At 49.1% G+C, this 13,302-nt stretch overlaps 1 protein-coding gene across 1 annotated transcript in view; it reads left to right on the forward strand.

Moving 5' to 3' along the window:
- The first annotated feature begins 2,819 nt into the window (after window positions 1–2,819).
- WSCD1 (WSC domain containing 1) overlaps window positions 2,820–13,302 on the forward strand; it is a 37,931-nt gene continuing 27,448 nt past the window's right edge. The window contains exons 1-3 of the mRNA XM_011359757.2: window positions 2,820–2,914; window positions 5,308–6,014; window positions 12,380–12,494. Of these exons, the coding sequence (XP_011358059.1) occupies window positions 5,585–6,014; window positions 12,380–12,494 (545 nt within the window). The 5' untranslated portion in view covers window positions 2,820–2,914; window positions 5,308–5,584. The remainder of the gene's footprint in view (window positions 2,915–5,307; window positions 6,015–12,379; window positions 12,495–13,302) is intronic.

The following is a 13,302-nucleotide window of genomic DNA, read 5'->3' on the forward strand; positions in this document are numbered from 1 at the left end:
ACCCAGGGATAGGCAGAGGCACTGATTATGTCTCCAAGGGGCTTGCAGGCTAGGAGAAATAGACAGAGTAGCAGGGAGTCCTGACTGAAGACAGGACCCAGACACACCACCCAGGCTCAGTTCACAGAGAATCCAACCTTACCATCTAGTGCTGGGGAGCAGCTCTGTTTCAGGGGTCAGGAAGGCATCAGGGAAGAGGTGGCATTGGAGTTGATGCCACATTTATGATGGCCATAAAGCATTTCAGAGCCACAAGATGGGACATAGGCATTCATGGTCAATGGAAGAACATGCACCTCATGCTGGCCAGGGGACACTGTGGTTGGCAGATTGCATTCTAGAAGGAATAGTGAAAGAAAGGGGCTGGGAGACTAAACCAAGAAGGGTCATTGAATGCCAGGCTGAGAAGCTTGAACTTGGCCCTCCGAGTCCTGGGAAGCCATTGCTGGCTGTAGCATTAGTTATTCGTGTTAGATCAATTTCTTAGACTATTGGGAGGGGCCAGCCTATTGGAGGTAGGTAGGGTCCACTGAGCCTGAGCAGGGCAGAGACAGGCATTGGTGGGGTGGGAAAAGACAGGGAGGGATAATTCAGAGTGCTGAGCCCAACTGGAGGTTCCTTGGTGTGGCTTTGCCACGGTCCCAAGACTAAGGCCCCCCTAACTGCCAGTCATGGAGGCTGGGGCTCCAAGTGCCCGTCCTCTTGTCTGAAGAGCAATATGTTGGACCCTGTTTCTTTGTCTTTATGGCTCCCACCCCATCAAGAGTTCATGGCTTTGAGAATCTCCGAAAGGTCGTAGCCCTCACAGCTGTGACCACAGTGGCTTCTGGAGGTGTCTGGAGTCATTCTCCCCTCACCTGCCACTGCTTGTCCTCTCTGGCCAGTGGGTGGCAGGGAGGCAGTCCTGTGACTGAACACCAGTGGCCACTGGTCTGGTCTGGGCCTGCTCTGAGCCTTTCTCCAGCCCTCAGGCTTCCCAGGACTGCCTCCTCTCCTCTCCCTGCTGCTGCCACCCCTCAGCTGCTCAGTCCCTTGGATCCCCCAGCCTAGCTGAGAGGCAGGTGCCATCTGCCCCACTTCCCCCCACTTCATGCTCATCATTTGCTACCCGCTGGGACCCAGATGACAACAAAGTAGCAGAAGAGGTCTCAGGTTGTCTGAGTCCCTAACTGAGCTAGGCTCCTGCTCCCTCCTTGAGACCCTAGAAGCCCCTCTGCCCTATTATTCTCCTCTTATTTCTGAGAAGTCAGGGTCTCCCTCCACCAGGTCCTGCCCTTCTCTGGGTGACATGTGGGCTTCTACAAGCCTGCAAAGCAGGGCGGAGTGAGTCTGTTTTGTCCAGCCTGAGCCTCCATACTCAGGCCTGTTGCCCTCTCCCAACAAAGCCTGAGCCTCAGGCAGGGGTGGAGCCCTCCATCGTTCCCCTGAAGCACTTTGCGTGGTTCCAAGAAGGGAGGTGCCACATGGGAAGCATGGCTTAGGGAAAAATGATCCAGACTTCCAGAAGGGAAGAGCTCCAGGAGGCCAGAACACTTGCCCACATGGTAGGATCTGAGAGGTTTGGCTCAAGGATGCCATGTGCAGCACCATCTCCAGGAGCTTTGGCCTGGCATATTTTCAAGAAGATGCCAGCAGAGGCACACTAAACTTTCAAGAATAAATCTTGCCTTGTGTGAACCTGGAGCCGGTGTGGAGAGAGAACAGGAAGGTTAGTGGGCATGGGGTGGCTCTGAAGCAGATGGCCTGGGTCCGAATGCTGGCCCTTGTTTGTCTGGCCTTGGGCAATGCACTTCACCCAGTTGAGCTTTAGAGCCTCAATTCTCAAATGCGAGTAATCAGAACATCTGCCTGGGTGGGATGTGTGGAGTGAACAATGCTGATTTACCCCCATTTAACAGATGAAGAGCCTGAGGCTCTGTTCTGTGCAGCGATTTGCCCAAGGTGGATTTGCTTTAATGGAGGGCCCCTGACTTTAGATACAGCGGGCACAGCTGTGGGCTCTCAGACCCAGTGCAGACAGTCAGTGGCTAGATATACCGCCAGGAGTTGGCGAGTTCTGCTTTGTGGCATTTCATATCTTGGTTGTGAGCCCTTGTGCAGCTGCTCCCCATCACCCAGCCCACCCCCAGGCCTCTTTCAGGTTCAGTTACTCAAGAAAAAATTACTGTCACTACCTTGCTGGCTGTGTGCTGGGATCTGGGGGAGAGGTGATAAATCCTGTGTGATTTGTGCCCTGGAGGGGCTACCAGGCATGAGGAAAGGTGGGCATGGCAGAGAGTGGGTGGATGATTGGTAAATACAATATTGGTAGGGAAGTGTGGAAGAAATCCAGGGCAGGGGGACAAGTTCCTAATGCGTTGGGTATGCAGGCCCCCCATGCAGCTCATGGCAGGTGTTCTGGGCTGGGAATCAGCTTTGTGATTTTAAATGTTTGGGGTGGCAGCCAGCTTATAAGAGGACTGGGCCATTGAGCTCTGGCCTGAAAGTGGCTGTCCCCTGTCTCCACACCCAGTGCCTACCTCCCCAGACCAGGAGTGGTCCCTCTGGAAAGGGGGAGCTCCACAGAGGACTTTAGAAGGCCTTGCGGAACCTGGATGTGATCAGTAGAATCTTAATTGTCGCCCTCACAATGCCCCACCTACTGTACTCCATCCCTATTTGTTAGCACATGTCTAAATCCTATATATAAAATATATGGGATCCACACTGCATCTTGCCTTCAGAATTCTGAACTATTAATCCATTCCCACATTTCTGCTGTATCTCATCAGAACTTTCCATACCAGGAGTCCTTTCTTCTCCCCTTTTGTTTTAATTTGATAAGACTTTTTGCTGATAGAATCCCAGTCAAATAACCAGAAGCCCTTTGTGAGCAGACCTGGAAACCCCTCTTCATGGAATTACAACAGAGAAGGTAATATATATATAAAACTCAGGCACCTTGTTAACTTCCACTGTCTGAAAGACCTTAACTATGTTCAGCTATTTCATTGTTTCATTCGTCCATGTTTCAGGCTCAGCACTCACAGCTCTGTATAAGTGGAACTTGAAATTTCATTGCCCCTAAGATCCAACAAGAATGAGTTTCTGACATCACGATCCACCTATCAATTTATGTTCTCATTTATTCAAAAAAATGTGTTCAGAAACAAAGATTGCTGAGCCTCTGTACTGCCAGTTCTCATGCTGGGAGTCAGAGTTACCAAAATGAATAGGATATGGCCTCTAGCCTGGAGTGGATCACAGTCCTGTGAGGATGATTGACAAATAGTTGGACAATTAAAATCGTCCCAGGATGTGATGCTGGGGTAGGGGCCAGCGTGGGCTATGAGAAGACAGGAATATACTTCTGCGTTGGTAGTAGTCAGGGAAAGCTTCTGGGAAATGACACCTGGGCTGAGTCTTGGAGGAAGCACAGGGGTTCACCAGGCAAAGAGGGAGGAAAATACATGAAAGGCATTGTGTGCAAAGGTACCAAGGCAGATGCGCTGTGGTGGTTGTGCTGGACCATGATTGTGTGTGTGTGTGTGTGTGTGCGTGTGTGTGCGTGCATGAGCGTGTGCATGTGCATGTGCACGCACGCACGTGTGAGCACACGGCGTACATGATGGGGAAGCCAAAGGAAAGGGCCTGGCAATAGATGAACTGGATGGGTTGGATCATGAAGGGGCCTGTGTGCCATGCTAAGAAGCTTGGAGTTTATCCCCAAAGCCACAAGGAGCTATTGAAAGGGGTTTTAAGCAGGGGATCAGATTTGTGTGTTAGGAGGATCGCCCTGGCAGGCCTGTGGAGAGTGGATGGGAGAGGCCAAAGCTGGAGGCAGGGAGATCAGTCAGGATTTCTTGGGATTTTCTCTGTGGTTTTACAAATCCTACGAGGCGGGCTGGGGTAGGCCTGGCACCCACACGCTCAGAAAGACAATAAAAGCTCTGGAGGCCTGTCTGAAATGGCTTCTCGACTCAGTTTGATTCCACCTTCATTTGCCCAGCCTTCCACCCCCACTCGATTTCAGCCTAAAGGACATTATTCCCAGGTTCCTGCCCTCCCCAGAGTTCTCAAGAATCTGGCGGCTCTCAGTGTTTCATCAGAAACGGTCATGCTGGTCTGGGCCCCTCTGGATCTTCACCCCTGGAATGCCAGAGCCCAAACATTGTCTTTCCTCTCACACCCAGCCAGCTGTCCCCAGCACACAGAGCAGCCATTGAGGGGCTGCGTGGGCCTGGCAGGGGTCCCAGGGCCATGTTAGTTACGGGCAGAGGCTTAGTCACGCTCCTCAGAGCCTTTCTTCTTGGGACAAGCCTGTCCTTGTGCTAAGGGCCTTCCTCATGCAACAACCCAGCTCGAGGCAGCTGCAGAATGCTCTGCCAACCCCTAATAGCACACTTCAGAGGCGCCACCAGTGGGAACCAAAGCTCAGTGTGAGAACTAAGTCTTGGGGAGTGGAGGGCCACCCTGGAAGGCTGCCCTGGAAGCCCTTCCTTCTTCTCCACACCAGGTGCCCCAGCCTCCATTCTTAGGTACAAGGCCCCAGCGTTGTCCTGTTCCTTTGGCCTGTAGCCTTCAGGAAGCCCGGCAGGCTATGCAATTCCTCTCTTTCCCCTTTCCCCTCTCTTGTGTTAAAGCCAACCAACCTCTGCAGAAGCAATTTCTAAAACACAGCTTGCATTCTCAGTGCACCCCTAGGAGTCAGCAGATTGCAAGCTGGTATTGAGCACCTGTTGTATACACATGCCTTCAGCTAGGTACACTGTGGTAGTGTCTCATTGCAGGCTGAGCTGTGTGGTAGTTCAGAGTACAGGTTCTCAATACAGACTGCTCCAAACTTTGGCTCCTCTGTTTCCCAACTGTGTGATTTCGGGAAAGTTTCTTTGCCTCCTTTTGCCACAGTTTTTTCATCTGTAAAATGAAGATATTATAGTATCTACCTCACTGGATTGGTGGGAGGATTAAGATAATACGTAAAGCATTTAGCTGAGTGCCTGACACAAAGTAAGATTCAGCACAGCTGCTGCTTTTCCTCTTCCATATTGCTATCATTATTGGATCTTCACTACTGCTCAGGGGTCAGTGTCATTCTCATTTTATAGGTAAGGAAGCTAAGGCCCAGCAAAATTAAGTAACTTGCTTGATATCACAGCCGGCCAGTGGCAGAGCTGGGATTTGAACCGAGCTCTCTGGCCAGTGCTCTTTTGACACACCCAGCCCCTTTGGTAGATAGAACCCAGCGGCGTGGGGCTCCTGACCCTGGAGCAGTGGGAGTGCTGTACCCTCCTATTGCATCTAAGTGCTCTTTCTCTGCTTTTCCAGATTTCTGAGCCTGGAGATGAGGGCTGGTAGAGCTCAGGTATGGCAAAAGTTGTGACATTTGGGCAGAAGCTGCAGCTGCAGAACCTGGTGGCTGGAGATAAGTGATGGTACCATTTAAGCACCTGCTGGAAACAGGGCAGGAGGAACAGTAACCCACGGACAGTACAGGCTGGTGCCAAGATGCAGAGATGACGCCTCCAGAGGCCCCGGCCTCCCTCCTGCCCGGGTGCTAGGAGCCATCCCCGGGCTCTGGCTAGGAGCCCTGCTGCCCAGGGGCATGGCCAAACCTTTCTTCCGACTCCAGAAGTTTCTCCGCCGAACACAGTTCTTGCTGTTCTTCCTCACAGCTGCCTACTTGATGACCGGCAGCCTACTGCTGCTGCAGCGGGCCCGAGTGGCCCTGCCTCAGGGTCCCCGGGCACCCGGCTCCTTGCAGGCCTTACCCGTGGCTGCCATGGCACTAGGTGTGGGCCTGCTGGACAGCAGAGCCCTGCAAGGCCCCCGTGTCAGCCCAGAGCTGCTGCTCGGTGTGGACGTGCTACGGAGCCCCCTGGCCCGGCCCCGGTCTGGACCCCGCTGGCTCCGGAGCCGCAACTCAGAGCTGCGCCAGCTGCGGCGCCGCTGGTTCCACCACTTCATGGGTGACGACTCCCAGGGGCCATCTGCCCTGGGCCCTGAAGCCTCCCGGCCAGCCGCCAGCAGCCGAGGTAGGTGCTCAGCCGTGGTTCCCCTGGCATTTTTGGGAGCTGCCTCCAGGAGCCCTGCTTGCGGTCACAGGATTGATGTTCCCTTTCTCTGGCCCTTCCGGCATCCTGAGAAGTAGGCACGGCAGGTCCATGGCCTTACAGGTTCTTCCTTCCCTCCTGCTCTGCCTATACTGTGAAGCCCTTTGGAGTTTTCCGTACTCACCAGCTGGACTTCCATATGGCTCAAGGCCAGGATATGTGAGCAGGTCCCTTAGAGGTCAGGGTTTTGGGTTCAGACAATCCTGGGCTTGAATCTTGCCTTAGCATAGGCTTATTGGGTGACCTTGGACATGTCATAAAATTTCCCTGGGCCCCCTGATACCTACCCAGAGTTATTGTATTAAACGTGATAATACAGAGCAGTAGTTTGCAAAGTGGGGTCCTAGACCAGCACCCTCAGCATCATAGGGGAGCTTGTTGCAAGTGCAAATTCTCAGGTTCTACCAGACTTACTGAATCCTGAACTTTGGGGCAGGGGCCACCGTCTGTATAGCCACACTCCCCACATGATCCTGATACATACCTAAGCTGAGAATCCCCAGTCTAAAAGACCTAGTATATTATTTGGCATTCACTACCTGGCAACTATTATTATTTAATAAAAATAGCTAACTCATACGGCATTTACTATGTACCTGTAGATGTGATATTACATTCCAATTTTACAGATGAAGAAACTGAGGCACAAAGAAGTTAAATAAATTCCCAAGGTTATTCTCTTAGTTTCAGGGTTATTGGAAGTAAACCCTGAAACTAAGATTCCAGTGCACACGGTATATTTGAGATGTGATCTCAAGAATACTAGTAGGGAGTGGCAAGTGCAACATGGAAGAAAAGACAGCCAGTAAAGGCTGTCTTACGGAACAGGGGGCTTTGGGGGAGGGTAGAGCACACATTTCAGGGTAGAGCCTGGAAGCAGCGAGGCCTGGGCAACACATCGCAGGGCACTGACCAGATTCCAACGTCGGGACAGCCTGGCTCCAGGTTGGGGCTCTTTGCATTGAGTTATACAGACTCTGTGCAGGGCCCAGTGATGGAGCCTGCATGGGATAAGCACCCAGGAAATGTGTCATGGTAGTAACTGAGCTTAGTCAGCATCTCAGCATCCCTATCACCACCTTGTTTGGTCCTGTACCCTAAATCAGTGGCCCCCAACCTTCATGGCATCAGAGACCACTGTTCTTATGAGAAGCTAATGCCTAATGATCTGAGGTGGAGCTGAGGTAGTGATGATAGTGCTGGGGAGTAGCTACAAATACAGTGAAGCTTCGCTCACTTGCCTGCCCCTCACCTCCTGCTGTGCGGCCTGGTTCACAGACTGTGGCCCTGGGATTGGGAACCCCTACCCTAAATCACAGGAGGAATTGCTCTCAACTGTAAAAAGTGTGGTCACAGCATAGAGTACTTAGTGGCAGGATATTGAAAGAGATGAGGCAAGAAGCTCATCTTAGAGTTTGGGCTTTGGGTTCAGACTATTCTTGGCTTGAATTTTGTCTTGGGCCTAGGTAAAGAAGGGATATGGGGGTCAGGCCTAGGAATTTGGCTTTATTCTGAGGATAATGAGAAGGTTCCAGAGGAAGAAGACCAAGCTTCCCTCGCCCAAGGCAGATGACCCTAGTAGCCAAGTAAAATGTAGACTGGAGGACTATATTCTTGTCGACAAGGAAGGAAGTTTCCTCTGAAATAATCTAGGTCAAAGCCCTCACTGTGAGATTCCTCAGCAAGGCTTTCATGTAAGAAATGAGAGAGAAATGAGGAACTGATTCTGTAGCTCATTTTATACAGGTATGATTTCTGTAAACCCTCCTCGACACACCCAGAAACTAGGTCTCTATGCACACTGCAACAGTGCAACTCATTTAGATTAAAGTGTAAATGACTGACAAGGTCAACTTGGATTTCTTGAGAGGAAGCCATATAAAAAAAACCAGATTTGAAACAGACCTATGTTTCTTTCTTGGCATTGCTAGTTATTGGCTCTGTGATCTTGTGCAAATGAGCTCCAATTCTTCTCTTTACTACTCTCAATCTATACTTATTGAGTTTCTATGTATGCTACTAATTATGCACCCAAATGATTACTGTACAGCATGGCTGAAGCATGATAGAGATATGTACAAAGGGCTTTGGACTCATTAGACAGAAGTGACTAGTTCTTTATAACTTGACTTCCAGGTGACTGGCCAGCAGAGGGGAGGGCTCAGGGTCACCTACTTATAGCCCTAGGTATAGACTATGTATGTCCAGGAGAACCAGTGGATACCTCTTTAATTTAAGTCATCTCCAGTTACTTAAAAATTAATGGAAGGGACTCCAATGAAGGCTGAAGGACTGTGGTTTGATAAATAGGACTACTGGTCATCTGTCATACACTAGTATGGTCTTATCAATTGTTAAAATATTGGAATAGTTACCCTTGGTGTACCTTCTGCATTCTGGCTGTCCTCCCCAGTGATCCCCCAAACCTCCCTATGACCCAGCAAATACCTGGTACAGTGGGAATATCAGGATCCAGTTCCAGTGTTGAATGGTAGCAATTCTGAATGGTCAGTACCCTCTATAGGTCCCCCAAGATTTCAGGAAGAATTTGCATTCTGAGAGAGGCTGTGGTATCACATGGCTGGATGTCTTCAGAGAAAGAGGGGAGAAGTGGGGCAATGGCCTGAAAACCCTCTGGGAGCCCCCTTTCCCTCTTGGGTCTCTGTGGGCCCTGCATAGCCAGATGGGCCTCACTGTGGAGAGTAGCCCACAATCTAGCCCTTGGGGCAGCTGCTGGGGCTGCAGACAAAGAGGGTGTCTCTTTGCAGAGTGGGCAGCCCGCCATCCTCCTGAAAGGGGATCCTGCAAGCCGCGGAAGCTGCAGGAGGCTCCATCAATCACTGAGCATTTCATTATACCTTGGACAACATCCATAATGGAATAAAATGTCAGTAAGTTTACTAGGGAAAAAATAGTAACTTCTCCATAGCCAGTTTGTTTTTTATTGATAGTAATTTCCAAAGACATTCCAATATCTCCAAAGCCATCATTAATAGCCTCACTGCGTGTCCATTTTGATGTGCAAATGAACAGATGTGGAGTCACAGACAATAATGCATTGCCTCCATTTCAGCCTAAAGTAATAAATCCGCCTCAGAATATGTCCCTGTGTGTTCCTCGGAAGTCCTTTTCTTTCTGTGCATTCTTGCTTGTCATGGAGTTAGAAAAGCCATTCATTATTTTTCTAGAAAAAAGAGCTCACCTCCTCCTCACAAACAGAGAGGTGGGCCATCTGCATCTCAGGCCCTTGCTACAAACTGAGATGGGGCCAGCCAGGGGTGAGCTTCCCCTCCAGACTGTTCAGTTCCAACAGATGGCAAGCTGCTGACTGGTTATCCACTCCTTATTTCCCAAAGAACCCAAGCCTGACTGCTTAAAACCATTTCTTCCTCTTTTTTATTAATGTGCTAATTATTCAGCTAATATTTACTGATCCATCATCGTGCCAGGTCCCAGGTTAGAGTCTAGGATCAGAATAGTAATAGCTTTTACTTGTTCGAACATCTGTTATGTGCCAAACATTGTTCTGTGTAGATGTACATCTGTTATCTCATTTAATTTCAGACAGGCTTATATGTATGTGATGCTATCACCATTTTAATAATAAAGAATTTGAGTTTCAGGGAAATAAAATAATTTAAAAATATTTAACATTAATAATGATATATTAACAATAAAACAATCATGAATGAGCAGGTGCTACACGCTATACCTTGCATTGGACACTTTCTGTGTGTTATCTATGGAATTCTCACTACCACCGCATGAATTCCATGGGAGCATAGCCCCATTTTACAGATGGGAAAGCTGAGGCTCATGAAGGAGAGACTGCACATGCCAGATCACACAGCCAGATAGTGGTGGAACCTGGACCTGAATCTAAGTCAGCCCATCCCCAAAGGCTATTTCCCCCTATTTCCCCAAGAAAAGTGTACATGCCAGTCTCAGCCTTCAAGGGTCTCGAGCCAGGCATCTTTAGAACCTTTATGTTCATTTCCCACCAACAATGATAAATGTTTAACAACCCCTGAGCTTATGTTTTGGATGTTAATTGAAAGCTGTAATAGAATTTCTTCTTCGCTGAGCAACACATGAGAGGTTTCTGAAATATTAGTTTACTTTTACTAAGTAGGTCGGTTAAGGAGAGCAATTTATCCTCACTGACCTGGCTGAAAGCTTTCTGCAGTGGTCCATTCTGGTCTTGGTAGTCCTAAGACTTTACATAAAGCGAGAGAAGTTTGCAGGGCCTGGGGGTCTGGGAGTCCTGAGTAAAGGGGTATATTGTATGCCTGTGGACAGACACTGGGTGTGGCCATGTGTGTGCTGATGTGATCTCAGGAGGTTCATTGCCTGAAAGGGAGTAAGACCCTTTGTTAGACACTGAGGAAGGTGACTGTTGCTCCCCCCGTGTCCCCAGTGTTCTCTAATCTGAGGTCTCTGGGTCCTTGACCACTCCTGGCATGCTGGAGAGTCTAGTCACCCGCCATCTTGGTCTCCTTCCTCTGTTGCTTTTCTTAAACTAGAGCCCAGGGAACTGCACATTGATGTAGTCAGGAGGATCATCCCCATCCTGCATTTGGGCTCTCCAGTCCTCCTCTTGTACCATCAGAGGATATCAGTATGGTTTCAGAATTATAACTCACTGTTGACAAGCAGATGTTGATGTTGACATTGTGCCTGACCAGCTAGGATGAAGGTGCGGCCCCTGCATTAACAAGCCTTAAGTCATGTTGCAGAGAGAGGACATGCAAGATATAAAAGATTTTTTTAAACAATCACAGTTAATGATAGGATTTGGGTGACAAAAAGTTTTTCAGATGCAAAATATAAGAATCCAGAGAAAGGAAAGGCCATAGTGGGCTGGAGTGGTCAGGATTATAAGCCATCAAGGACAGGTAGGAAGCAAAGAGTAGACATGAGGGAGGGTACAGGGACACGTCCAAATGTGGGGCAGGAGAAATACATTGGGGCAGAATAAGGCAGATGGGGTGGACATTTTTGTTTGGTGGTTGAGGCATAGAATGTTGAAGTGATTGGCCAAGGTCAGAGAGGGAATTAAGTGTGGCATTCACAGACAGAAAAATCACTCCCTGATTCAGGCTCCAGGAATAAAGGCTGGCAGAGCTGCTTTTCTGAACTTCAGCTCCTGCTTTGGCCAAGTTCTTGGAAGGAATAAAAACAAGTCTCGCCCACCACAGGTAGCTGCCAGACTGGTAGACCAGGAGATCACTCCTCACCACAAAGCCATTTGGGTGTCAGCAGGCTTTTGCAGGGCTTTGGGTGTATTACTTCCAGAGACAACCTAATTTCTGGAGGCTGCGGTATGCTGCACAGGTGCTATTTCAGACATCCAGGAGCTGAGTACAAATGTGCTCAGGAAGATGTGTAACATCTTTAACATTGGTCCCCAGTCAGATCTCGGCACAGCTATTGTGGGTATACATTTACAGCTAGGGACCATGGGATGGTGTGTTTGCAAAATCCCAACGCACTGTTCCTTCAAAACACTGTGGTGAACATGATATTTACATGTCTCATTCACTTGTTTTGCGCTTGAGTTGTCTGTGCATCTCTGGGAGACATCTCTCTCTCTCGAGGTGACACAGGAGGGCCCCAGCGCCTCCTTCCAGGGATGTGGCAGAGATGCCTGGACTGATGAGGGCTCAGCAGTTCCTTGGTCCTATTGAGTCCCACACAGGACAGCTCCCTTACATGCTAACACACTACTTACCCACCTCCAGCGATGGGGGCTTGCTCTCTCCTGGGACGGCAGATTTTTTTTTTGAATTCCCCTTTTTTTTTGCAAGATCTTCTTTATATTAGCCAAGATCAGAGTTTCCACATTAATTTCTCTCCTCTGGATCACGAGGAAGTAACAGAACTTGCTTATCAGGCCATTTATGGTGGCAGGGAGGCCTCTTTGATCCTAGGAAGATGGTGAAGAATGGGGTGTATGGGAGGTGATTAAACCAGCCAGACTTGTTGAGTTGGGGTTGATGGAAGAAAGTGGTATTCAGACCAACACAAGGCTCCAGGCAGAGTGTCTGGTGTCCGGGGGTACAGTGGACCATTAACTAAGAATAGGGGCAGGAAGGGAACAAGGCACAGGTATCCAGAAGCACAGTGGGAAGGCTGGACTGCAGCGTCTTCCCCTGGGCTCCTCTGAGAGGCTCCCTTGGCCAGAAAGGGCTAGGGGCTGCCTTGGCATTTCCTAAGGGTGGTCCCACAGTTAAGACCCGTCTCTCTCTCCAGAACCTCTGAGTCTCTACTGTACTTCCTGCCTGCAGGCACATATGTTGGATGCTTCAGTGATGATGGCCAGGAGAGGACTCTGAAGGGGGCCGTATTTTTTGACTTGAGAAAGATGACCATCTCCCACTGCCAGGATGCCTGTGCTGAGAGGTAAGCGTGGGGCCCTGGACTGTTGACTCCCCTTGAAATAAGGTCAAAGGATAGTCCCCAGAAAGAGGTGATACTTTGGCTGCCAGTTGGCTGCCAGAGTATAATTAATAGAGCTCGATCTATCAGATCCCAGTTGTCTAAGGGAAAGAAAATTTATGGATGAAATAGCAGGGAGTAGTGGAAAGAGCCCTAGGCTCAGTGTTAGGAGGCCAGAGTTCTAGTCCAGCTGTACCAGGGACTCACCGTGTGACTTAGCTCTGAGTCCTTTTTCCTTTCCTGGGCCTCAGTTTACATGTATGTTTAAAAGAACCCAGATTTCTCTAAGGACCTTTCTAGTTCGGCAGGAAAAATTTATTTCTATCATGTGTTTATAATAAGATTTGCTTTTTCTGATACTGCCAGCTCACTCAGTAGTTACAAAACACTAGTCATATGCCAGGGACTGGTCCCTACCATCAGGATACTCACAATTTGCGTGTGCGCGTGTGTGTGTGTGTGTGCACGCACGCATGTGTGTTCACACACAGCAGACGGGTAAAACGGAATCAGCAGATGGTACTCTTGATTCATTTCTATCGTATTAGATTTTTTCCACATTTTTTGTGTCATATAAAATCTTTGCCACCTTCTGCTAGGCAGCAGCGAAATATACACATTTTATAGATGGAGAAACTGAGGCCAGAGAGGGAAAGAACAATGTCCCTGCTCAGGTGTGCAGACTTTACAGTCTAGATAAAGCTAAAACTGAGACTGACACAATCTCGTTTTATTCTCCTAACAGTTAAGGAAACTGAGACTCGGAGTTGGT

The sequence above is a fragment of the Pteropus vampyrus genome, unplaced genomic scaffold (assembly GCF_000151845.1).
Source record: "Pteropus vampyrus isolate Shadow unplaced genomic scaffold, Pvam_2.0 Scaffold50, whole genome shotgun sequence".
Taxonomy (NCBI): Eukaryota; Metazoa; Chordata; class Mammalia; order Chiroptera; family Pteropodidae; genus Pteropus; species Pteropus vampyrus.